The 25,312-nt window shown below is 40.0% G+C and overlaps 1 protein-coding gene across 1 annotated transcript in view; it reads right to left on the bottom strand.

Annotated features, from left to right (window-relative positions):
- Window positions 1-15,020: 15,020 nt before the first annotated feature.
- The window catches only part of C1QTNF7 (C1q and TNF related 7), a 111,765-nt gene continuing 101,473 nt past the window's right edge, over window positions 15,021-25,312 (bottom strand). Inside the window, exons 2-3 of the mRNA XM_063108722.1 lie at window positions 21,383-21,628; window positions 15,021-15,652 (exon numbers count right to left, since the gene is read on the bottom strand). Coding sequence (XP_062964792.1) covers window positions 15,021-15,652; window positions 21,383-21,628 — 878 coding nt within the window. The remainder of the gene's footprint in view (window positions 15,653-21,382; window positions 21,629-25,312) is intronic.

Below are 25,312 nucleotides of genomic sequence, written 5' to 3'. Positions count from 1 at the left end.
ATGGTATCGGGGAGATTACTCAAATCCTCAGAAGGCAAGTGAATTCTAGGAACAATCGTTGGGGGCAGAGTTGGTCATGAGGTTTTCATGTTCTCACATGGAGATTCTCTCTCTTTACTGCCAGCCTGGGCTATTTTATCAAGCGATCCTGAAGTTTACTAATACTTTCTCCGAGACACCGATACTACGTGCTTGGTACCTTCAGGGCTCTCTCCTGATGCGAGTCTTCACTAACACTGGAGAAGGAGCCTTCATCATTCACGAGGCTTCCTTCTTTCTTTACCCTTCCAGTGCTTACCACTAGCATAGCGTTTGCTGCATCACTTGTATTTCCCACTGGGCTCTCATTACTCAGGGGAGTTCCTGGAACACAGGAGACACTCAATAAATATGTTGAATGATTGAAGGAACAAACCAACACATGAAGAAAAGTCTTCTCTGGGTCCTTAGTTGAGGACAAAAACTTATGACCAAGAGTCTGAAAAACACAATCTAATTTTGAATGAGCTTTGTGGATTCAGACAGCCAGGGAGGCTGCATTTGTTAAATTTAGGAAGGTCATTAGCAGGAGAAGTCCCTAGGGCAAGTGTAGGGGTTCCTTAGGAGAGGTGGCATTTAGTGTTAGACTGGGCTGCTGGCCTCAAACCTTAGGTCTACCATTTACTAATTGGATAACAAGGCAAGTAGTTTTTGGTTTTAGTTGATGTCTAATTTCAAAATAAAATTTATCTGTCCATCCATCTATCCATCCACCTGACATTTATTTAGTCCCTGCCATGTGGCAGGTTTGGTGCAAAGTACTAGAGATTCAAAGGTGATTAGTATAAAATCTTCACCCTCCAGCTGTTTAACACTTACTGGGGGTTGAAACCTCTATCCAAACTTATTCAGTCAGGTTTTATGGTAAATCACAAAAGGATTATCTGAAACTGCAGTGTTGTTATTTTTACTCTAATTGTTTATTAATTACAGCATATATGGAAATGTAGCTTTTCAATGTGTGCTAGACAATGGGAGGGGATGAACTGAATGAAAGACAGAAGACCTTGGCACCAGTCCCATCTTAGTGACCACTGACAAGTTCCTCATCTTGTGCAGATCTCTGCTTTCTTTCCTGTAACATGAGGTGGGCAGAGAAAGATGAACTCCCGGCCCACACCTGGATCTTTACAAAATTTTAGAAAATTCATTCTCTTGTAGAGTAATTATTGCTGCTGACCACTAGAGGTCAGCACTTTAAAAAGTAAACTGGCCACATTCTGCTCTCTCGCCTTAAAGCAGGTCCTGACAGGTAATTTTCCACCAAACAGAACTTTATAGTTTTATTACAAGCACTCTCCACCCAGCCGTTTATGTGCTGAATTTTTTTTTTCAAGCAACGAGAGATTTTTGTTTTCCTTCATATCCTTCTGAATATCGTCAGAAGCTGAAGAAAATACTCTTTGGCTTTGTCTGTGTAACCTGAACACAGTCAATAGGGTGAAGAAAATGAGACCAGTTGTGTGACTATCTTAACTCTTGTCTCTCTGGCTGCCTGTGAGTCTGAATCCCCCAAAGAACAAATATCTAGGGAGCACTGCATTGCAGGGAGACCACATTTGCTCAAAGATCTTAGGTACTGTGTTGGTGTCATGCCCAGCAATGAGCCATTAGATCCATTTTGGGAAATCTCCATAATTTTAACTTGGAAGCTTTTTAAGAACTTTCTGCATTGTTACATGTGTATGACTTGAGTGATGTTATGCATGATTTTGTAAATATTTGCTATGTTTTTCTATTTAGCTTAATTTCAACAATTTGGTATTTTAAGAAAATGCTCTAAACATTGTGGAAAAAAAAGATAGACCTTGAAGCAAAAGCAAAATTACTAATTCCCCATTTTGTTTGGTTAAAAAGAAACATTCCCAAAGAGACCATTGTCTCTTTGATGTATTAGAGCCTCTGACATCCCTAAACTCTGTTGGCTGAGGTCTCACTGCAGAGTTTACTAACAATGTTAGTGTGAGAGATGGGATAAATAGAGGTATAGCCCCAGCTATTAAAGAATATATGGAATCTGTACAGGTGTAAATGCATTTGTATCTGTGCCCCAGGAGGAAAGGGGAATTGAAAAAGATTTCTGCAAAGCAAACTCCTCAGCATATCCAACGATATACTTGCTCCTATCTAGTCACTGAGAATTAAAAGGGAAATATGTTTTCAGATCAGCTCTTCTGTCATAGATGGGCTGGGGAAGTCATCCTTTTTTCCCCTCTCCCTGAGTTCCTGTCACTCTAAAAAATAGGAACTTCCACTCTCAGAGGCTTGTAATGGCCAATGATGTATTTCTACCTTTCAATAACTTTTTCCTATGGAGAGGGGAGGAGTAATGTCTTTGATTGCTGAGATAGCAAGAGTCTGGTGTCACTCTTGGGAGTGGACCATGTGTAAAGAAGGGACAGTTGCAGATGGGTCCTCTTTGGTTCTATGAGCTTCACCTGGAGTGAGGCAGCCCACTGTCCAGTCTGAGGCTGAATGGAGAAGTTTCTGCTCTGTAAGGCGAATCAGGTCTAGACCTAGAGGCAACCACTGGGAAGTTTGTTTCAGCCTCATATCTAAGTGCGTTCTCTGATTTGGTGTTACCAGCAGGAAAACTGTTTTGGTCCATATGTGACTTCTGTGTATATTTCTCAATCACTTCAGCACTCTCAGGGAAGGAAGGGGAAAAGGGTTAAATGGGAGCTCTCTCAATCCTATCAGCGGAGGTGGGTAATATCGTCCCCTCACACACTCATCGCTGCGGTCTTGTTTGTGATGTGGGTGGGGTAGGGTTTAAGCAAGAGAAGAGCTCAGGGTTGTCCTTGGGGACAAATGACTAGGGAAAGAAGAATATAGCTTTCCTTTATTTATCATTTTGCAGAGCCGTAATCCAACTAAAATAAAGAACAAGTAGTAGAAAAGAAGTCATTAAAATACAACTTGAGGAGTATGTGGGAGAAAGCTGTTTCTTCCGCTTTGCCCAAGTCATGGTGGTGGTGCTGAGAGATGATATTGAAACCCAGGACTTTTTTGGTACTAGATGGCCCTTTGTCCCCACTAACTGCTCCTCTTTACCCTTCTCCTATCATGTTACCTCTTCATTTGCATGAGAAAAACAAACAAAGGATCTGCAATGACTGCCCCAATAATAATTATATTTATTTAGATAGAACTTTCTATCATTTATTCATTAATTCATTTATTAATTCCACAAATATGTATTGGCCATCAATTATGTGCCAGGTACAGTTTCAGGGGCTGGGGACAAAACAGGCAAGACCTTCCTCCTTCATAGGAACTGACATTTATTTGAAAGTTGACAAACTGCTGTAGCAGGTGATGACAATGCCTTTCCCATATCCCTTGGACCTTAACTAATTCAGGGCACTCTGGTAGATTTCCAGCTGTCTTATCTCCATCTTTGTGCCTGAAGCCTTTGTTCAGAACCTCACCAAGCCCCTCTGCCAGGGCACTAGTGGCACCCCCGAAGTGCTGGAGAAAACAACATCCCTGGGAGAACCAATGACTCTTGGGAATTGGTCTTTAAATATTGCAGCTTCCTCACTTTTGGGGGGACCCAATCCTGGGATGTGTGTTATCTCACATTTCCCAGCTGCCTTTTGTGATGAGCTGTAGTCAGCTACCAAGGCAGTTTACTTAGTAACACACACTTGCTGGTTGCCTTCCTTTCCCTCTATGGCTTCCTTGCTAACCTATTGGTGTTTCCTGCATGTCCCAAATAAACTACTTATGCTCAGATCCTTGCCTGCTTTTGAGTGAAACCAGCTGGAGTCGTCATTTTTCACATACATTATCACATTTGGACCTTGAAAGGACCCTGTGAAGTAATGGACTGAACATCATTGTGCCTGCCCAATGGCACCCTTTTGGAAAAAACAATAAAAAGGGGATTAGGGGGATGCCAACATCTTCTGCTGATGGGCTTTGAATGGACAGCCATGTTTTCTACCAGGTATTTATAGTCCTAGCTGACTGGACCAAAGGAGGGCTCTGACTCAGCTAGCAGCCAGTCCCCATGCTGGCCCCTTACAGACAGGAGCCAGCTAAGCTGTAAGATCCTTAACTCTGGGGTGTTCGAACTGAGAAATGAAGAAAGAATCAGGCAGGGGTGGAGCAACTGGAGCTAAAGCAGACACGATGTCATGAACTAGAGCTGGGATATGAGAGGCCAGGAGAGGATAAATTATAAGAGAGCAGAACCCACGAGGTAGGAAAGAGAGATGGAGGGGAAGGAAGCCAGGGGTAGTGTGAGACTCCCAGCGATGCAGAAAGAAGCAGAAACACAGAGCAGGGGGAATCAAGGTCCCCACTGGGGACCAGAGTCAGGATCTATCATGTCCTCTCCCGAAGTCCTGATTAGAGCAGGACTCCAGCACCCATTACTCCTGCTCTGAATTTGTAAAAAAATCTATTTTGGCAGGCAGTTGTCAATTTTTGCTCTTAACTGAGGGTGTGAAACTAGGTACGACCTTGCCATTAGAGGTAGATTAGAATACCGATGGTCACCAACTTACAATGGTTTGAATTAATTTTTCAACTCTACAATGATACCCATTCAATCATGCTGTTTTTCACTTTCAGGACAGTGTTCAATAAATTATGTTGAGATCGTCAGCACTTTATCATCAAATAGGCTTTGTGTTAGATGATTTTGCCCAACTGTAGGCTAATGTAAGTGTTCTGAGCATGTTTAAGTTAGGGTAGACTAAGCTATGGTGTTCTCTAGGCTAGGTGCACTAAATGAATTTTCAATTTAGATGTTTTCAACTTAAGACAGATTTTTGAGGATGTAACTTCATTGCAAGTTGAGGAGCATCTGTACAAGGGATTCTAAACTTTCATTAGAGCTGGAAAAGAAACCTAAGGCTCATTTAGTTCAGGGAAAGCAAGTTGATTTCATCATCGATGCATGGTGGCCACTTGGAGACTGTGTTAGGAATTCTGAGGCTGCTCCTGGCACAGTGGAAAGGAATGCTGTGATGGATTGATTAGCAATATCTGCCATGAGTTCAGATAATAAAGAAAGGCAGCCACTTACCTTCCACCACCCATCTAATGTGGAAATAGAGGCTTACAGAATTCAAATGAATTGTCCAAAAGTCACCCAAGGCTTATTACTGGAATTTGTGGGACTAGATTTTAAGTCTTCTGACTTTCCTCCCAGTTTCTCTCACGTCTTTCTGATGCAGCTAACTTTCGCTCTTTCAAACTGTTTTAGGAAGCTAAGAATCCCTTCTCATAAGAAAAGCTACTTCTTATTATATGAGAAATGATACACACAGCCCTCCTGAAGGTTACTTGGATTAACCTTATGTCTTTACAGGTGAGTTTTACGGGAAAAGAGTTGATAGATAGAGCAAATAAGAATACAGGGCACCCAGTTAAATATTTGAGACATACTTGTTGTGTCATGTGAAATTCAAACTTGAATTTCCCCTTATTTTATCTGGCAACCCTAATGGGGAGTCAAGTGTGTAACCACTTCTTGTTTGTATCTTGATATATCAATGCATATGTCTCCTGGGTCCCGACCATCTCACATACCAACTATCTAGTTATTATTTGCCGATAGTCTGCACAAATGTAGCACCTCAGACAGCTATGCTTTAATTTTAGTTCTGAATATAGTAAGACCTGGGTGTTTTCTGTAGAAAATCCTTGCAACTTTCTATCATCATTTCAGAGTAATTTCAATAACAATAGGGATGCACAGCAATGCGAAAAAAATTCTCTGGAGCTGTGGTAGGGATAGATCAGAGACTTTGCTTTTTCTTGTTGCTTATTTCAGCCATGGTAGCATCTCACAAACCACCTTGTAAAAGATAGCACTTTTGTAAGGTAAGAGCATCTTATACAACCACTGAGAGTTTATGATTTTTCTACTTTCAGTTCCTTCAGATTATTTCTTGGAATTCTGGCTAGATTGGGAAAGTCTTTGCTTCAATAAATTCTGTCACCTCTGTCATGGCACTGGGGGGACCCCATGAACTCAGTCCTCTTCATATCGCTGCTCATAAACGCCTTTGCCTTCTGACAAACGCATTGGTCCTGAATGACTTCATACTGTAGCTAACCCATTGGGTTTATAGTTCTAGTCTAATAAACACTCAATAAAATGATGTCAATTCAAGACTCATTTCCTTCCCTGTTCAAGTGAGGATGGGCTAATTAAAAAAAAATGTGAACTAGGATTATTTGTCTTATTCTTGCTTTAAAGAATTCTCCAAAATAGACATCCAAGTATGCCATGAGAAAACTAAGGATGATGTCATTTCACACTTCAGCCTACGGTTTTAGGGTTTTATTTTCTCTCTCTTTAGATTTTTTTTCTCTGAAACTCTTTGGAAGTAAAATAGTGTGCAACTACCCTGAGTATCTATGAGCTTATATAAAAAGGTTTTATGTAAAATAAATAAAATATGTTTATTATAAAAATTGATCATAAATATCAAAAGGGTAGAAATGAGAAATCTCTTTTAATAACTTATTTTTTTCTAGATTTTTCTATGCATGTGTACAAAAATACTTTAAAAATGGAATAATGACTTAGAATATTTGTTAGTAATCTACTTTGTTCTGTTAATATTTTATGAACCTCTTATGGTGTAAATACATTTTCATCCTCATCATTTTTAATGACTGTGTTCCTCTGGATGAGTGTATCACAGCTCCTCTAACCCGTGTTCTACCATCAGACACTTAAGCTATTGCGCAATTTTCCATATTACAAGCTTTTCTGCAAGGCCCTTTCTGTGATTAAATCTTTGCACACATTATTAATTATTTTCTTGGAGTAAATTCTTAGAAATTGGAGACTTCATGATTTTTGTATCATAGACAAAACATAAAAGAAATATCTTGGTTAAAGTAAAAGGGAATTGGGGTGAGGGCATAGTTTCTTGCTGCTTCTTGTACACCTTCAAACTCAGGGCTCTCGCAAGGGAACAAAGATCTTACCTGAAATGATGACAAGCCACATGGTTATGTCTGTTAAAAAAAAAAAGGTTAGTTGGAAAATGATGGTTGGCAAACAGGCGGGTTGCAGGGACTGAGTAGACTCTGTGATCGTGACCAGATTGTACAGAAGTGGTTCTCAACTGGGGACAATTTTCCTCCCCAGCCCCCAGGAGACATTTGGCACTGTTGGGAGATATTGTTGATTGTCACAACTGGAGTGGAGGTGTCATAACTGGGGAGGGGTGGCATCTAGTGAGTAGAGGCCAGGAATGCTGTTCAATGCCCTATAATGCACAGGATAGCACCTCACAACAAAGAAGGATCTGACTACAAATGTCAATATTACTCAGTGCAAGATATTCTGATGTAGAACCAAAAGAAAAGGAGGGATCAGTTCGTCTCTTGGAAACCATGGTATGGCATTGCAATGTTTATAAGTTTCTAAGAAAAATTTCTTTTCCCAAGAAAATTTCTTTTCAGTTACACAACATATTTGGTATGTCTTGGACTTGAGCTAACAACCACTGTAGGGGACATATGAGGTCTGTGCAACGTCTGGTGCTGCTTGCTATGGCTTCTGTTAGGATAAATTCTGAACGAGAGAGAGAGAGAGAGAGAGTGTGTGTGTGTGTGTGTGTGTGTGTTTATTACAGGAGACTGTCTTGTGAGAAAAACTGAGAGGAATTCAGATGGCCTGGATTTTTCTAAGCAATACAATATAATGATGATGCTAAAAGAGTGCTTGGGTTTTCCTTGGCAGAACTAAACCAGACCCAAAGAGTGGGCACTGGTGTCTTGGTGTTAGTCCTTGTTGAGCGAGGGAGGTTCATAGTCTTTTGGACCCTTAGAGTTTGCAGAGCAGTATGCTCTGGCTACACTGAATATTTTGTCTTTGAATGAGCCAGTCCTGATTGTGACAGGTTTAGCTTCCAGCTGAAGGAGGAGGAAAACAATGTTTACTAGGATCAAAGAAAGTGGACAGAGCATGGAGCATTTGCCCCACAGTTCAATGATCTGTCTGCGAAACTGTGTCTTAAAGAAGAGGTCTTGAGAGTCAGGGGAGTGCAGGTATGTGTGCTCATGACAGGGCATGGGCATTAGAGGCAGATGGGCAGGAGTTAGAACTCCACATTTATTAAGGCTTGACAGTGGGTAAATCGCTCAATTGCTCTGAGCCTCAGCATTCTCATCTGTAAAGGGGTAAGAGGAATATGTAACTTATGATGAGCTGGAAAGCTGTTTGGCTAGACTCTCAGAGCCCTGAATGCCCCCCCTGCTGCTTGTTGCTGATGCAAGTTTAGGAGGGGGACTTACAGAGGAGACACTCTGGCAAAACTCTTTGTTCATCACTGTGAGGGCTTGACCCCACACTCCCACACAGTTTTCTTGTAAGTGGAGCTGGACCGCTTCTCAGACTGAAGCGTTCCTTGTGAATAAATTACACACAGCTCTGGAAGGTGTCACTTCTGCTGTGCTAAAGACAGGGAACCAGTTTTATTGCACCAGCTGCATGGAATTTTAGAGACTCTGGAGAGGGAAGGGATCTAAGAGGGGAGCCCTGTGCTGGTTCATTTCCATTTTCGCCCACCCCCTCTCCTGGCTCCCCATCTATTTTCTGTTCTTCTCTGCTCTGCTCCTTGCCAGGGAAGCCCATCCCTGTGCACTGCAAGACCCAGACTCCCTTTCCACCTAGAGTTATTGGGTTTGACCAGTGAGGGGTGCAAATGGGAGAGTGGAGGTTTTAGAATGAGAGTGTGGTCAGGGGCTTTAATGTCCTGGTTTCCTTCTGCTTGTGCATGGTCTGACAGTGGCTGGGCTTTTCTCCAGGTGTAGCCCCCTCTTCCTAGTCTCCAGCTCTCCTTCACACTCAGCAACCTCCATTGCCTCCCCCGCCCCTTCAGACTTTGGGATGGTATTGGGTTCCTGCTTTTGTGAATCCTTTCATATGTCAACATCCCTACTTGGTTCTTTTCACCCCACCTGCACTCCTGCACTCTAAATACAGTTCTTTCATTCGACTCTCTACAGTGAAATCCATTCGAGTGTGTCCTGCTGTTCCTGCACGGACCCTGATGGGCACATTCCTGAGAGAGAAGAACCCACAGAGACTTTGGTATGTGGCCTCAAGAGACTTTGACCTCCTCCATTCTGATGCTTAAGCAATGTCCCAGCACAGCTACACACCCCCTCCCTAACATGTCCATACCAATCTCCTCCTTTCAAGGAGAAGGGACGTGGAAGTGGCACTGAATTCTCTCCAGAGGTTAGAATGTGCCACTAACATGGGCTCTTTCTGAGAATAAAATAAGGTACCATGCTAAAAAGACCCAGTGTGGTACTAATGAGGCACACAGAAAATGGTAACTGCTGGTATCATTAAGCACCGTTTTTCCATCTCAAGAAACAAGAAGGAAAACACGAGGACAGAAATGTAGTTGCTAACCTAGGACGGCTTTTCAGTCTCCCCTTTCAGGATTCATTAGGTCAGCCAAGGAATGAATTGGACTTATTGGCCCTTATTGATTCCATCAAAAGACTAATTTCCAAGGATGCTTTCCCTCTTCTTTTTATAATCATCAACGATTATTGCATATATTGTTGCATGTCCTAGGAATAATTTATTCTTTCATTAAAAGTGTTTGTTGGAGGCCAGCGTGATGACCGCCCTCCAGGTCCGTGCAGGACAGCACTGTGGCTGCCTGTACATTGAGATCATCACAGATGCCAGGCTCTTTTAGAACAACATAATCAACTGCAAACAAAAATTATCAAAAATTAGACTACCTCAGAGAAAAATAATTCTAGTAACACGTCTATTTTGAATCATGCAGACACAATAAATGTGGTTTTGATTTTATATGGAAACAGCCTACAGAGGCCGCCTGCTGTTTTTGACTGCCAATTGACCAATGCCTCTTTTTCTTGACCTGACATCTTTATTTTGCTTTGGGAAATGATCTCTTCTCCACCCTTAGTCCATGTGGTTTAGGTAGGACTGACTGTGTTTTTAGCTCTAGGGGTTGGCTGTGATATAGGCCTGGCCAATGAGAACAGCACATCCTGTGGCCAATCACTGACTGCGGTATAGACTCATGACTCAAGCAGGACCAACAGAAAACAAAGGCTGTCATCCCCAGGTCTTTTGCTGGAACTACTGAGAAAGCGATTTTTTTTTTTTTTTTTTTCCTGCTGGGGCTGCAAAATGCAAGCCTGGAGCTGCTACTGGCCATCTTTGCAACAAAGGCAAGAGCTTGCCTGAAAGTGAAGCCATCATTAAGCGAACTATTCTGTGGGTTGGGGAGAGAGAAAATCCTGGGGACAGTGACTGAATACTGAGATGTGGCTCTGGAATTTTGGTTTAAGTGAGTTCCCTTTTCCTTGAGCCAGGTTGAGTTGAGTTTTGGCAATTGTAGTCTAAAGAATCTTGGTTAACGCACAGGATGATTTTATAGAGCTTTTCTGCTGTGACTTCTCTCTGTGTCTCTTTGATTGTGACTGAAAAGAACTTGTCACTGATTAAAGCATCACATTTTTATTGAGCACATACTATGACAGTCACTGTGTAGAGTCCTGGGATATAAAGATGTAAAGGACAAAACCTCCGTCAGATAGACAAATGTAAATACATATGAGCAACACAATGATGACAGTATTGTAAAGTGAGTGTGAAACAGGACAAGGGCCCAGCATGGTGGCTAAGAGTGTGGACTCTGAAGCTGGATTGTCTGGGTCTACTGTGCTACTTACTATTTACTTTACACATTTCTTAACGTCTCTGTTCCTTATTTCTCCATGTGTAAATTAGGGAGAATAATTGTTGTGAGGACTGTCTTAGTCCATTTGGGCTGTTACAAAAGTAAGTGACTGTAAAAGTAAGCAGAAGCTATATCCCTAAAGGACGTGCCATGCTACAGGGTGCTTGCATTAATATTAGGTAAGATAACATCTCTTGCAAGTGACCAAATACTCAAGGGGCTTAAGTAAAAATGACATTCAATGGCCATTATAACTGAAAAGTCCAAGGGTAGAGCTGGCTACAGCCTTGTCTAGATCTGTGTTCAAATGATGACTCCAAGGCCCATTTTTCTATTTCTGTCTCTCTGCTTCGTCTGTGGATGGCTCCATTCTCAAATGTGTCAAACGTTGTGATGATGAAATAGCTGCTAGAGGCTCAGAACTCGAGTCCAACAGGAAAGAATGAGATTCTCTTCCGTAGAAGTCCCAGCAAAATCTCACTGGCTCTGATCGAGTCACTGAAACCAACTATTTTTTTTTTTAAATTTATTTATTTTTATTTTTTTAAGTTTATTTATTTTTTAAAAATTTTATTTTGTTGATATACATTGTGGTTGATTATTGTTGCCCCTTACCAAAACCTCCTTCCCTCTTCCCTCTCCTCCCTCCCCCCCAACAATATCCTTTCTGTTTGCTTGGGAACCAACTATTTTGATGAGTGAGCAGAATGCTATGCTTTGATTAATCAGGCCAGAGATTTACATACTGGAAATAACAATTCCACTGAGAAACTCGTAGACTTAGCCTGCAAAAGAGGATGGTCCTTCAGAAGGAAATTGGGTATGGATGCCAGAAAAAGGATATATGAAATGCATGCCAGATAGCAAAACTGAGAGAAGTTCAGGATAAACTTTTATATTGTGAGGACCGGGAAGGCCATTGCTGGTTTTTAAGCTGGGAAATGGCATGACCTTTGCATATACTCAACTTAGTGCAGAGAATGGATTGGACGATTATAGTTGGAGGCAAAGGGTGAGTTACAAAGTTTTTTACTGATCCAGGGAAGTTATGATGAACATAGGAATGAAACCTTGCCATTGGGTATGAAAAGGTGCAATGAATGGGAGATGTTCATTTAGGGGTTAGAACCACAAGTATTTTATGCTGAACAAAATTCAGTGGGGAAGGGATGGAAGATGTCCAGAATGCACCTTAGCTTTCTGACTTTGGTGACAGAGTGGGTAGTGATGCCATTTACTAAAAGTGGAGTTAACAGAAGAGAGAAAGAGGAAGGTATAAAAAAATAGCTAATATATACAATTTATTTATGTCCATGGTCCTTTTCAGACTGGCAGAGAAAAGTATATTCAAAGTTTGTGTTATTTCTTTTCACCATTAACAACAGCATTCACAGTGATAAATGACTGGGAATACTCTTGTGCACGCACGGGCGTGAGGAAACACACGTGCCCTCTAAATGTGTGACACGAGCACATACAAATTCATGCACACACAGTGGTATCGGCCTCACTCTTGCCCTTTTGTGTGCTTTGTCCCTTTTCTTCTCATCTGCTTCTTACTGATTTTTTCTTTCTGTGTCTTGTCTATCTTCGTAAGTGGCTTTAAACCCTTCTGGAACAAGATGGTGTATAGTCAATAAATATCATTTAATACATATTTATGACAAGTCAGCCCTTACAGAAGAATGATTGGAATGAGGCTTGGAATTTTTTTAAACCAAAATTGCTCTTCTACTTTCTTTACACAAATAACCATAAATGTGAATACATTATTTTTTCTTTTTCTTTTCTTTTTTTTTTTTTTGAATAAAAGACACCTGCATTTGCTTAAGATTTTATTCTTTTAACACCAAAACAGCCTTTTCTTTCCCATGTCAGCTCTCTGGTCCTCATCACTACCCCACCTAATATTTCAAAATAAAATTCATCTGTGGGCATAGAACCAATAAAAGAAACTTCAGTTTAAAAAGCTACTCAAAATTTGAGGGCTTTGCAATGAAAGAAATATTTACAAGGTAAGTAAGTAAACAATGTCCAAAGATGAATGCATCTGAGGATCGTGATCAGAAGAAAATTTTAATCACACAGTTGTCTTGTGGTTAATGACCATCTACAGTAACTTCTCCATTTCCATTTTCTCCAGCAAATCCTACAGTCTTCAAAGGGCCCAGATTAGCTACTTCTGTTGGCTATTTTTTATACTTTATAGCATAGCACAGAATTCTAGCTTTGGCTGTGACGTGTAGGCAGGTGACTGTCTCAGACCACCTGTGCTCTCCCTTCTTTGTCTAATCCCCATTGCTCCTGATCTCCTGGACCCTTGTCCTGACTCAGAAGGAAGGTCAGTGGACAAAGTATGGCAGGCAGAAGACAGTGGAAGCAAGACAGGCCTGAAAGACAGGAGAAGCAAGCGCTGGCCTTGCAGGCAATTGTGTGTTGCCTCTGGTAACGGAAGAGGCGTCCAGCTCTGGAACACGCAGGGACTCCCCACTTTCTCATGAGTGAAGTCCCCAATCCTTGGGCTGGCATTCGAGGCTCTTACAAATGTGATTTATTAACTCCTCTTCTTGGTCCTGTTCTCATTCCCATCATTACCTCTATCTCAGGTGCCCTTTCTACTACTGGGGTCATACCAAGTACTATTCATCACTTAAAGCCCTGTGGGCAGAGATTTTCCCTAATTTGCAAGTAAGCATTTGCTCTTTCACAGCATTTTGTCTCTATCCAGTTTAGCACTAAGCATATTTTAGCATGCTCTTTTTCAGAATTATAGGTATTTTGGGGTGTGTGCATGTCATTTTCTTTCTTGTATCCTTAGAAATTTGATGGCAGGGGCTGTGCCATCTTTATCTTGGTGTTCCTCTGTCTGCACAGAATCCAGCATGGTGATTCACATATAGGAGGCATTGAGAACACCTATTAAATGAGTGAGGAAAGGGAAGAATACACAGGAGGAGGATTAGAAGTTACCAAAAGGGAGGGGCCGAGGAAGTGACAGATGAGACAGAGTCACAGATAAGAGTAACAGGGGAATTGCGGTTCAATGGGGAACAAGATGCTGACGTTGAAGAGAGAGTGGGACTAAGGGAGGAGTGAGACTTGGGAGGGACATCTGTTTATTCAGACATGTGGTCTCACCTCCTCCCCCATTCATCCCTCCTGTCAGCTTTGCTCATAAATCAGTGGATGTATATTTTGCTTTATTTGAGTTCAAAACCTAGGAAATCCATGAGAAAGTGTCTCACCCCAATGTAAAGTAGTGCCTTAGTTATGAGAGAGCAACTAGGTCAAATGTTTGTGCTGGGAAACCATCATGCTAAAGGATTTGGGAGAATGACCTACTGTCTCTTTCTCTCCATTTCCATCTTCATTTCTATTACCCCTCCTAAACCTCTATCTCTAAGTTTTTTACTCCTTCCCAATTGAAACTACCAATAATGCATTGAGAGTGGGATGGGGAGAATACAGCTGCTGAATTCCTTATTTCCCTTGCATCCACCACACCTGCTTACACCCACCTTGGCACGCCTAGTGTTTTTCCATCTGTAAAACCTTCTCTGGCCCCCAGCCCCAGGAATAGCAGGTCTTATGTGACTCTAGCATCAAATCATTCTGTTCTTCATCGTGCTCATCACCTTGAATTGTGACGGTATGCTCACCACACACTAGCCTGTACGAAGGCAAGGATTTTGTCTCAACTTGGTATTAAATGTGACTCAGTACCATAGTGTCTGGTCCACACAGGCTCATTATAGACTTGTTGAGTGAATATATATAAGCATGAAGGAATGACTAGTAAAACAAAATAAATGCATAACTTTACTTTAGCTTGCTTGAAAATACTCAGTGTCTCTTACCTTTGGTTTTAGACTTACTATAGCTTTTTGAGAATTGTCAAAGACTTCAGGATGTTATGATTTTTTAAATAACAAACAAAAATGTAATTTTATGAAAATTAAATGAGGCAATATCATGGTCAGCTGGTTTTATCACTCAGGGCATTTAATAGAAAATTTAACACTGTCTTTAATTTGTTTAAATATCTATGAACATCACTTTCTAGAGAATTCATATCTGGGTTATTGTTTTATATAATTCATCTTGGTGGTTTCAACTGTTTGGTGGTTCATCTTGTTTTGATAGATTCTGCTGGAATCTGAGTGAGAGTCTCTTTGGATCCTATTCCTGCTTGCTCCACCTTCTAGGGCCCCAGATTATATTAAAGTGTCTGACACAGGGATCTTGGAACATTCAGATCAGCAGTCCTGATCACAGTTCATCGTCTTCTGATATGGAATCTAGGTAATCTGTGTCAACGTATAGGAGAAATCCAGAGAATAAGCTGTCTGCCCAACCTGGATCTGAGAAAAGGCCATTCTGGTCAGTGAAGAAGATCTCCAGCCAGACTTCATCTTCTGGCTGCAGATAGATGACTGTGGACCCTGAAGCCACATCATGGTTCCCTGTGTTGGCATCAAAAGTCTTTATCCGGTACTGCCCATTGTGGACCAGCCCGATTGCCAGGTGCTTATTAGCCAATGTGATATCATAAGAAAAGTAGTAGATCCCTGGGAAAGCACAGATGAACTTCCCTGTTGCAGGGTTGTAGTGCTGTCCCTCATTGAAGAGGACCTTGTTAAATATAATAGGTAGTCTTTCTTCTGGGTAGCTGGTTGTGATGCCAACAGAAAAGGCGGATTTGAGCACGATGCTGCCACATCTGCAAACTCCAGGCAGCCCTGGGTCCCCTTGCTCCCCTCTGTCTCCCTTTGGTCCAGGAGGCCCATATGGACCTATTTCACCTTTCTCTCCCTCTGGTCCCATGGGTCCTTTCTTCCCAGTTTCTCCTTGGTCTCCTTTCTCACCAACAAGACCCACTGGTCCAGTCTTACCTCTTAGACCTTCAAAAAGAGTTCATAGTTTAGTTAATAGCTCCTCTAAGTATCAAGTCACAAACAGCATCCCTACACAGTCCCAGCACACCCTAACTTTGCCTTTTCAGTCAACCTTCAATAGAGTTCTACTAAGTGATAAATCTTTTAAAAATCATTGATGTATTATACAAATAAAAATAGAAAACTTTCATTAGAATTTCAAGTCAATTTTCCTGAGTATGTGAGAAATTATTTAAACCCTGACCAATCTAAAATAATTAACTATCATTTTGATGACAGATTACCTGCCACTCAATTATTGACATACAGGTACTGGTTACTGCAGGAAAAGTTCAATGAGCAAGACGATATTATTCCCCAGAGTGGGCTCATGGGGGCGCAGACATTACCAGACAAATCCCTACAGGCTATTTGGTCTCATGCCCATTCTATTTCTTAGAGTTAATAATAAAAGAATTAATTAAAATTAGATTTCTTTTATTTATTGAGCATTTTACTATGTAGCAGGGACAGTGTTAAGTGCTTTATTTGCATGTATTATTTTATTTGTCTCACAACAGCATTATGAACTAGTTCATAAATTATTATCACTTCCATTGCAGATGAGGAAATTGAGCCATAGAAGTTATTTTGCTCAAGGGAACAGACCCAGTGAGCAATGGAGCTGTGATCTGAACTCATGCCTGCCTGATTATGGAGCCTGAGCATCCCCTGGGGCGGTGGCTGGAGTGTGTGAATGGTAAAGTGCAATGGCACATAGTGAGAGCTCAATATGCCGCCACAGTGACCCCAAACAATAACTGCCACCACCACGCAGTAGCTCCTTTTTGGAGGAGAAATTTGAGTCCCAGAGGGGCGAAGAAACTTGCTTCTGTAGCAAGGCTAGGACTGACATCCAAGCTTTCTTAGCCTAATGACTCTCCGCCTTCATCAAAATGCCTCTTACCTTTGGGGCTGGAGTCGGGAATCCTAAATTCTGTTTGGCTCTGCCACTAAATGCTTGTATCATTTTACATAAGTCCCTTAATTTCTCTGGGGCTCCTTATATACAGAAAGACATAATAGCTGTGGAAGGATTTCAATAAATTCAAAATCACCATACAGGAATATTTTCTGTATGTTCAAATCTTTGTATCTGCAGATCAACCATAGGCTAAATGCAGAGAAATGGTGATCCTGGCTGAAAGTAATAAGCAAAACCTATTTAATTTTTAAACCATACATCTAACAGCAATGACTTAATACCATAAAAAGATGTCATTCAATTTATGACCAAATCCATTCTATGAACAATGCTTATATAATGGTATTTTCTTAGAAAATATCCAAATTATTGGTAGCTTGTAATGCACTTTTGTAGTCAGAGAAAATATATCATTTATTTATTGTGTAGTTTCAATTTTAACTATGTATTTGTCCTCATGAACTTTTATAAAGCTAAGCCATTTTATCTAGATAGTTCTTTGATATCATTTATTTGAATATTATACATACATCAATGTGTGAGTTTGATCTTTTGATCACTTCTCACTTATTTGTCAAGTTAGCAATGAAGTGGCCTATGTAATTTAAATTTGAGGAGAATTAAAACTTTACCATTAAAATAGTGAATATTTTGTTTTAATAATTTTGGAAAGTGGCCATTCAATAACTTAGGGTACATAAAAGGTGCTGACAATGAATGTGACCCTTTCTTGGCAAGTCAGGATCTGTCTTATCACTGATCACAGTATTGTCTTCTAGCTGCAGATGACCTCTGTTAGGCTGAAACTCTACTGGTTTCAGACAGAACACACATTGATATTTATCTCTTGAAATAAGATCACAATAGTTTGACCTTTTAATGTTTGCTTTTATTTTTTTTGTTAGAAATGAAATGTGAGTACTATTTTGTTGTTAAATTAACTTTGGAATCACAGATTACAACTTCTAAGCTGCTATTGTGTCTTCCACAGGAGCTTAACTTTTTCTGTCTTCATCGGTGACCTTTGATGCATTGATAACCATTTTTGCACCAGTAACAATTTCGATCATAAAATTTCATTATGCACTCAAATGCCTCTATCATTTTGGGCAAGTCACTTCTTGTCTGTTTCAAATACCCATTTGTAATATGGGGAAATTGGATCTAAGTCCACTCCAAACTTAGCAGGCAAAGTAGTAAACAGTTGAGTCAAAAGACCTGGGATTAAACTCCAGTTCAGGTGAATTTGAAGAAGGAGCTTGATCTGTCTGACTTTAGTTTCCCAGTCCCTGAAATGAAAGTGTCAGACTAGACTGAGGTCTCATTCTCCTGAAAACTCTTTGAGATTAAATCATAAGTACTGGGATGCAATTTCACAATACTGTCCATAAAAAGATCTTCACAACCTAAATGTTTGGATTTTCTACAGTAATTCTTTTTTAATATGCCGAACTGCTGGATGATAGATAATCATGTAATAATTTATAGTAATTCTTTCTGTTTACATGAAGAATTTACCCATGTGCTAAGGGCTTACACATTAAGAATGGAAAAGAGGGATGACTTATTCTCCCTTTCCTTATTTAGTCGCACATATGATTGGGTAGAGAGAATTATGGAATAAGGGTTAGTCTATGCTTAGGTACTGAAGTTTTCACAGAAAACATTTCTTCTTAGTTCTCATTGAGTCTACATAGATTTCTTCTTCAGTGCTATTTCTTCCTTCCTTCCATCATCCATCCATCCATCCATCCATCCATCCACAGATCTATGCATGCATGCATACATGCATTCATCTAAACCGTCTAATATTGATTGACCATCCACTACATGCTAGGCTCTGTACTAGGGCCTTAGTAGGACATCAGCGTGAATGACACCTGCTGCACCCCCAAGTTAGCTGTCATCACTTATTACCTTGTGATCTGCAAATATGGGTCATAGCTAAGTTCATGAATACCTAAATTCATATAATAAATTAGAACAAGTGATCTGTTCATGAGATAGTTCTAGTGTTATTTGGAGATATTTATATAGACATGCATTCAGATTGAATTAATTGTTAGTAGTATGCTACAATAATAATAATAATTACTACAGACCAGTGAGGGAGATAATTTTTTATAGAAAATTTATAATTCAGTATGATGAGCTCTGTATTTCTAATTTAAGGTAGGGAAATTGGACAAAGAATAGGCTTGATTCTGCGTGGAGTTGATTGGAGTGGCTGTGGTGGGAGTATTTGCCAATGGTACATGAATGAGAAAATGCTGTGGTGTCATTAAAGGGGAAACAGGAGTCAGAAATTCACAGCCACATTGTGCCCACCTGTAGCCACATTAAAAACACATCCCCTAAGCTCAAAGGCTTTGTTCCTGTAGTTTCTAAGTGAGGTATGCTTTTCTTTATTGATCATACAGTCATTTTTACCTTTCCTTTCTGAGTTGTTACAGATCCTTATGTGTGTACATGTGTATATTGGATTTAACTCATCTCAGGTTGGGAAAGTCATTTTGCTTTTGAATCTTAATTTTTTTCACTTGTAACACTATTATTATTACTGATTATATAATTATTGCTAATAGGGTTATGATGGACATTAAATAGTAAATGTAAAGTTTGTGACACATAGCAAGTTCTTAATAAATGGTTATTATTGGTATTATTATGACATATTGTAATTAAGTATTTACATATTGGCTTCCCCCACACAAATGTCTACTTATCAAGGCAAGGAAAATTATCTTATTCATGTTTGTGTTCCTAATGTCCAGAACAGTGTTCAAAACCGGATAAAATTTTGCACTCCCTACCTTCCTACCCAAAGGGCAGTTGGCAATGTCTGGGGACACTTTTGGTTTTCACAGCTGGGGGGAGGGAGATTACCACTGCCATCTAGTGGGATGCTGCTAAACATTCTGCAATGCACAGGACAGTCACCTCACAGTAAATAAGTACTACACCCCAAATGCCATTAGTGCGGAAGCTGAGAAACGCTGGTCCAGAATAACACTGGATAGTAATAGGTTCACACAAAAATATTGTTCAGTGGGTAATGTGTGTGTGCATGAATGAATATATAGATTGATAAATATGGGGTGTAGCTGGACTCATATATGGTTAAAATTGTAGCAATTCTGAGCATTTAATCTGAATGCATATCTATCTATCTATCTATATATCTTTAAATAACACTAGAACTACCGTATGAAACAGACTACTCATTTGTAGTTTATTATATGGCTTTGAATAGTCATGGATTTAGCTGTGACTCATATTTGCAGATCAAAATGTAATAAGTAATAACAGCTGACACTTACTGAGTGCTTACACATGGAAGTTATTCTGTGGAATGTTTTGCATGTATTATTGCCCTTAAACTTTACAATCACACTTACTACCACCAATTTACAAATGGGAAAACCAAGGGGTTTTCAAAGAGGATATTTACCCAAGGATATTTAGTAATTGAAGGAGCCAAGGTTTGAGCCCACATCTTTCTGAATCCAATGCTTGTTTGTGCAGCCACTACATTATTGCTTCCAGACACAGTAAACTAAAAAGGCCAGCAATACATGCTATAATCCTGGTGTCATTATAGGATTTTAGGATTCATGATTATGACTCAGAGGTAACTTGTTTTCATAGGTGTCAGCCTTTGAAAAATAATGTTTAAGCTCCTAATTAAAGATACTCTATGTGATGTTGAATCTTTACCATAGTTAATATTGAACAATGCTCATAGATTTGGTAGTAATTGCTTTGCCAAATATTTTCTGCATAGCAAATTCAGAAATGAATTATTATCCAATAATGTGAATATATATATAATTATATTGTTTCACAGAACACTAGTAAATCAGGTGCAATAATTATATGGAGACATAGTTCTCAGATTTATTAATTTTTTCTTCCTATGTTTTGTCCCAACTTTTACACTCAGAAACTTGTTTTCAAAGATGGATGCCAAATCTCTTCCCTTTTAGAATTAACACAGCCTGTCTAGAATTCCAGTTTGGTTTACTCTGAAGGACAGTAGAATCTGGCAAGCTTCCCGGGCCAACTTATTTATGGGATAAAAAAAGTGAAAATTGCTGAAGGACTAAGGGACAATTCTGTTGCTGTAAAGAGCTGTAAAAAAAAAAAATCTACTTTTTAGCTGCTACAGGACAGGTGGGAAAGTGATGAGCTAATAAAGATAGGCTATACAGGGCTATTGTCATTTCATCCATAAAAAATAAAATTTAGAAGGCCTTTATGTATCTTCATTTAGGATATTAGTGCTGAGCCGGATAGCACCTGTGTGTTTAGCTCCTAATTTCTGCCTCTGCTTAGTCTGTCTATCTCGCCTCCTGCCCATCTGTCTGTCCATCCATGCACCACCATCCAGCCAATGCTTGCTGGCTGGAATAGCCCAGTGTTTCAGGCATCAGATATTTGAGTTCAGCTCTGGCAGTCACTAGCAGAACATGTCCGTTTACATCCATCTTCAGTGATTCATTTCATCATGCTATGGCTCAATTTTTTCATCTATAGAATGTGATAATGACTGCTTGAAAGAGTCATCATTACAATGAAATAAGGATGCAGGTAAAGAGTTTAGGGCAGCATCTGAAGCATAGTAAGGGCTCAATACATTGTTAAGATTAATGAAGGTGAAGAAGAGAAGGGATGTAAGGAGCAAGGCTCATTAGAAAAAAAGCAACAAAGAAGGGCAGTAGTTTTCAGGTGGGATGAAGGAGGGTGTTTGATGAAAGGTCATCATTTGTTACCTGCGGATCCCTTTTCACCTTTCTCGCCTTTCCTGCCGTCTCTACCGTCTCTTCCTGGAAGGCCGATGCGACCATGGGGCCCTGGGGAGCCACTTGCTCCAGGGGGCCCTGGAGGTCCAGGTAAGCCAGGAATGCTACAGATATATCTCGGGGAGTAGCTCTCTCCTTTGAACTGATTACCCCGAGGTTGTCCACTTGCACAAATGGCAAAACTTGTAACATAGAGCAAGACAAACATCTTTGGCTCTGGAAGAGAAACACATGGACATAAATGCACCCTCTCACGGCTTTTTTTTTTTTTTTTGGCATTATCGACTTGCTTGAACATGAGAATGGGCATTTGACACAATTCACTCCAGCATTCGCCTTTCCACGTATGTAAAACCGTGTTCACCTTCACGATTCCACTGAAAACTATTAACACATTATTGATACAGAGTTCTCAGTGACCTAAACAGGGATTGGTGTAGAAGAAGGATTGATTAAAAGCATTTCAAAAGAAATCACTATGTTGCATTTATTCTGCAGGAATCAATGATGGACTTTGAAAAATGTTTATTTTTGTAAAAGTAATGCATTTAAAATGAAAGAAAATCAGAGATACAAACGAATAACATAAACATCAATGTTATTCTCACCACTTTTTTTTTTTTTTTCGGCAGCTGGCTGGTATGGGGATCTGAACACCTGACCTCGGTGCTATAACACTGTGCTCTAACCAACTGAGCTAACTGGCAAGCCTGAGATAACAACACTTTACATTTTTAACTATACATCTTTGCAGTCTTTTTTGTGTGGTGGAGAAAAGTAATATTGTGCCATTCTTACAATTCTTTAACTTTTTTCACTTAATAATGTATTATGAACATCTCATGTCAGAAAACTATTCATAAGATTAAAAAATGTTAAAAAATGTTTGTCTATTATCTTTTATGTATACAGTTCCCCATTATAGACATTTAAGTTGTTTCCAGTGTTCTGCCAATATAAATACCATACTGGACATCATTCTAACTAATCTTTGCATGCATCCATGATTATTTTCTTAGAATTTATGGGCTTTTTAAAATTGGAGAAAGGAAAAAGCATTTTCAGGAAAACCATGTTTCTCACTTGATAATCACGTGTAATGCCAATTAGTGTAATTGGAGTACTGTGTGTGTCCTGAGGGGGGCCTCAAACTTTAATTTAAAATCTGCAGGATATAGTACCATGGTGTTCCATTATGCTGTTAGCACTGAGGTTCAATTAAAAAGCTGTGTGAAATTAAACCATGCACAGCTCCATGTGCTCCGAGTGAGGCAGGCAGCAGGTCCCTTCGGCTCTGATCTGGTAGGACTTGGGTTTTCCTTTCACAAAGTCTGGCAACTGAGAATGATGGACCATTCATTTTTTTTATCATGACATCCCGGCACATAGGCTGGAGGTGGGGGGTGGGAAGTGTAGGCGGAGGATACCTGATTTTCTAGGCTAAATGGTCTTTAGCATTAGCTGTTTCTTGAATGGGAGAACATATACAGGTGGTTCTGGGGTCATGTAAATAAGCAGTTTTTGGATGGTTGACTTGTGCTTTAATGAGAAATTTGCATAGTGCTTGACTTGGCATACTCACCTAAAGGAAATAATTACATAAAGTATGGCAAAAGCAATCAGATGGAGTTTCTTTTGTTTTTTGACAGCCACATCAGAAAATTAACCAGGCACATGGTACCACTTTTGTGGCACCCATGGGAAGTTGCAACATCTTGGAATTAGACCCGGAAATTTGCCAGAGCATGAGAATGACAACTGAGAAAAACAGTGTGCACTTGTGATATTGAAATAAGCCTGATTCCTAGAAGTCTTATTAGTGAAAAACCAAAGCAACTAATCCAAATTTAGTTTCTGTATTCTTGACCAAATCTCAGTTTTACCAGTAAAAAACAAACAAACAAACAAACAAAAAAAACCCCCAGCACATCTTTTCCATGCTGTCTGCTAGACTTGTCAAGCAGCACAAACCTCAAATTACTGATCCTATTGCTCAACTGGGATTAAAGCACTTTCTGACAAGCCCAGTAGATCTGATAAAGATATCAGCCCTTCCAAGGAGCCTCAGAAGAAATAAAATGGAAAGAACATTCTATTCATATACCCTGCCGCAGTTAAAACTATATGCATTGATTAAATTGCTGGTTCCTCCCCTTTGTAAAAGGCTGGTTAGAGTTGTTAGAGGAGGCATTGAAGAGGGGTGTGAAAGTGGGGAACACATTCATAGAAAACACTCAGGGAGAGGCTTTTATTTGAGGATGAAATCATCATCTTTTATTTATTTTATTATGACATAGTTGGCTGTACATATCCTGTCAATACCTGTGTGCAATATGTGATGCTCACATCAGGATAATCAGTATATTCATCATTATACAAAGTAATCATTTTTTTGTGGCCCTTTACCAATTCCTTCCTAACCCCCCTCCCCCTCTGGCTTTCCTACCTCTGGAAACCTCAGTTCTGTTCACTGTAAGGAGGCTTTTAACCAGACATGGAATGAAACACCGTAGGCTGAGGTGGGAGTTGGTTCTAAGAGGAAATTGAAATTATCTGGAGAGAAACTCCCTTGGGCGGTGGCATCTCAGACACTGTGATCGAAATGCAGAAACACAACCATGCCAATTGTCATGGAAATGGCCTGGGAAGAAGAGTAAGGAAAGGGACTAATTGATGGTGGACAGAGGAAGCAGAAATTTTGAAAACGTGTTTGGAAGAAAGGATATTTAATATTGCCAATAGCCAGGCAAAAAGGTGCTCAAAGAAGGAATGACTTAAAACAACTGAAACATTTATTTATTGAACAAAAGGATTGCCTTTCCTCGACAAACTCACTAGTATATTGTCTGTATAGGGGTCTAATTGCTGCAAGCATCCCCAGTAAGAACTTTCTGAAAGGCACTCAGAACAACCATCTCCACTAACAATCCGCATCAGAACTGAGGAACAATGTGTCGTGGTGCCTGATGCACGGTGGTGGCAAGGCACTGAGTGGTCCGTCAAATTCTGGGACTCAATTCAGGCAGGAAGGGATGTGGATTATAGTGGAAAACCAAAGTGGTGTCACCCTGTAACGATTCTCCATTTCACTTAGGAGCCAAAAGCTTTGTGTTACATGGTACGATGGTCTACAAGGCCCCCTTACTTCCCTGCCTTCATCTTCTGTTCTCCTCACTTTCTCAGCAATGGTCATGCTGGATTCCTTAGCGTTCCTCCAAGACACTAGGTATGCGTTGCCTTAGGGCCTTCACATGCCTCTTCCCTCTGTCTAAAACCTTCTTCACCAAGATGTCACATGGCTCAAATGTCATCTTGCCATTCAGTGCAACCTTTATCACACCATCTAACCCTGCAATCTGCCTTCTTCTATACCTGATCCTCCCTCTTTCTGCTCTGGCAAAAAAAAAGATTTTTGCAGGTGGAAGTATGAGTTTTGTGGAAAAAAACTAGTGAGAAATTGTGGAACATGAGAATATCACAAGAGAAAGAGGGAAAAAAGGATTTAAAAATTTTTTCCTGGGATCTATGTGTCCCTTTTGCAGTGTTTATGAAGTACAAATAAAGGACTTGAGTTGTTTTAATTTTGCGTAGTCTAGGGTATTTCACAATATTTAATAATTTATTTTTTATATAGCTAATATTCATACATACACATTTCATAAAATTCAAAAAAAGTAAAGCTGGAGAGATTGCATTTCCTGACTTCAAACTATATTACAAATCTGTAGTAACAAAAACAGCATGGTACTAGCATAAAAAAGGACTCATGGACCAATGGGACAGAATAGAGAACTCAGAAATCAACCCATGTATTTACAGCCAACTGATCTTTGACAAAGGCACCAAGAACACACATTGGGGAAAAGACTGCTTCTTCAATAAATGGTGCTGGGAAAACTG

Source organism: Cynocephalus volans, chromosome 9 (assembly GCF_027409185.1).
Source record: "Cynocephalus volans isolate mCynVol1 chromosome 9, mCynVol1.pri, whole genome shotgun sequence".
NCBI classification, from domain to species: Eukaryota; Metazoa; Chordata; class Mammalia; order Dermoptera; family Cynocephalidae; genus Cynocephalus; species Cynocephalus volans.
Note: the sequence above shows the minus strand (reverse complement) of the source record. Positions and strands in the feature narration are given on the sequence as shown.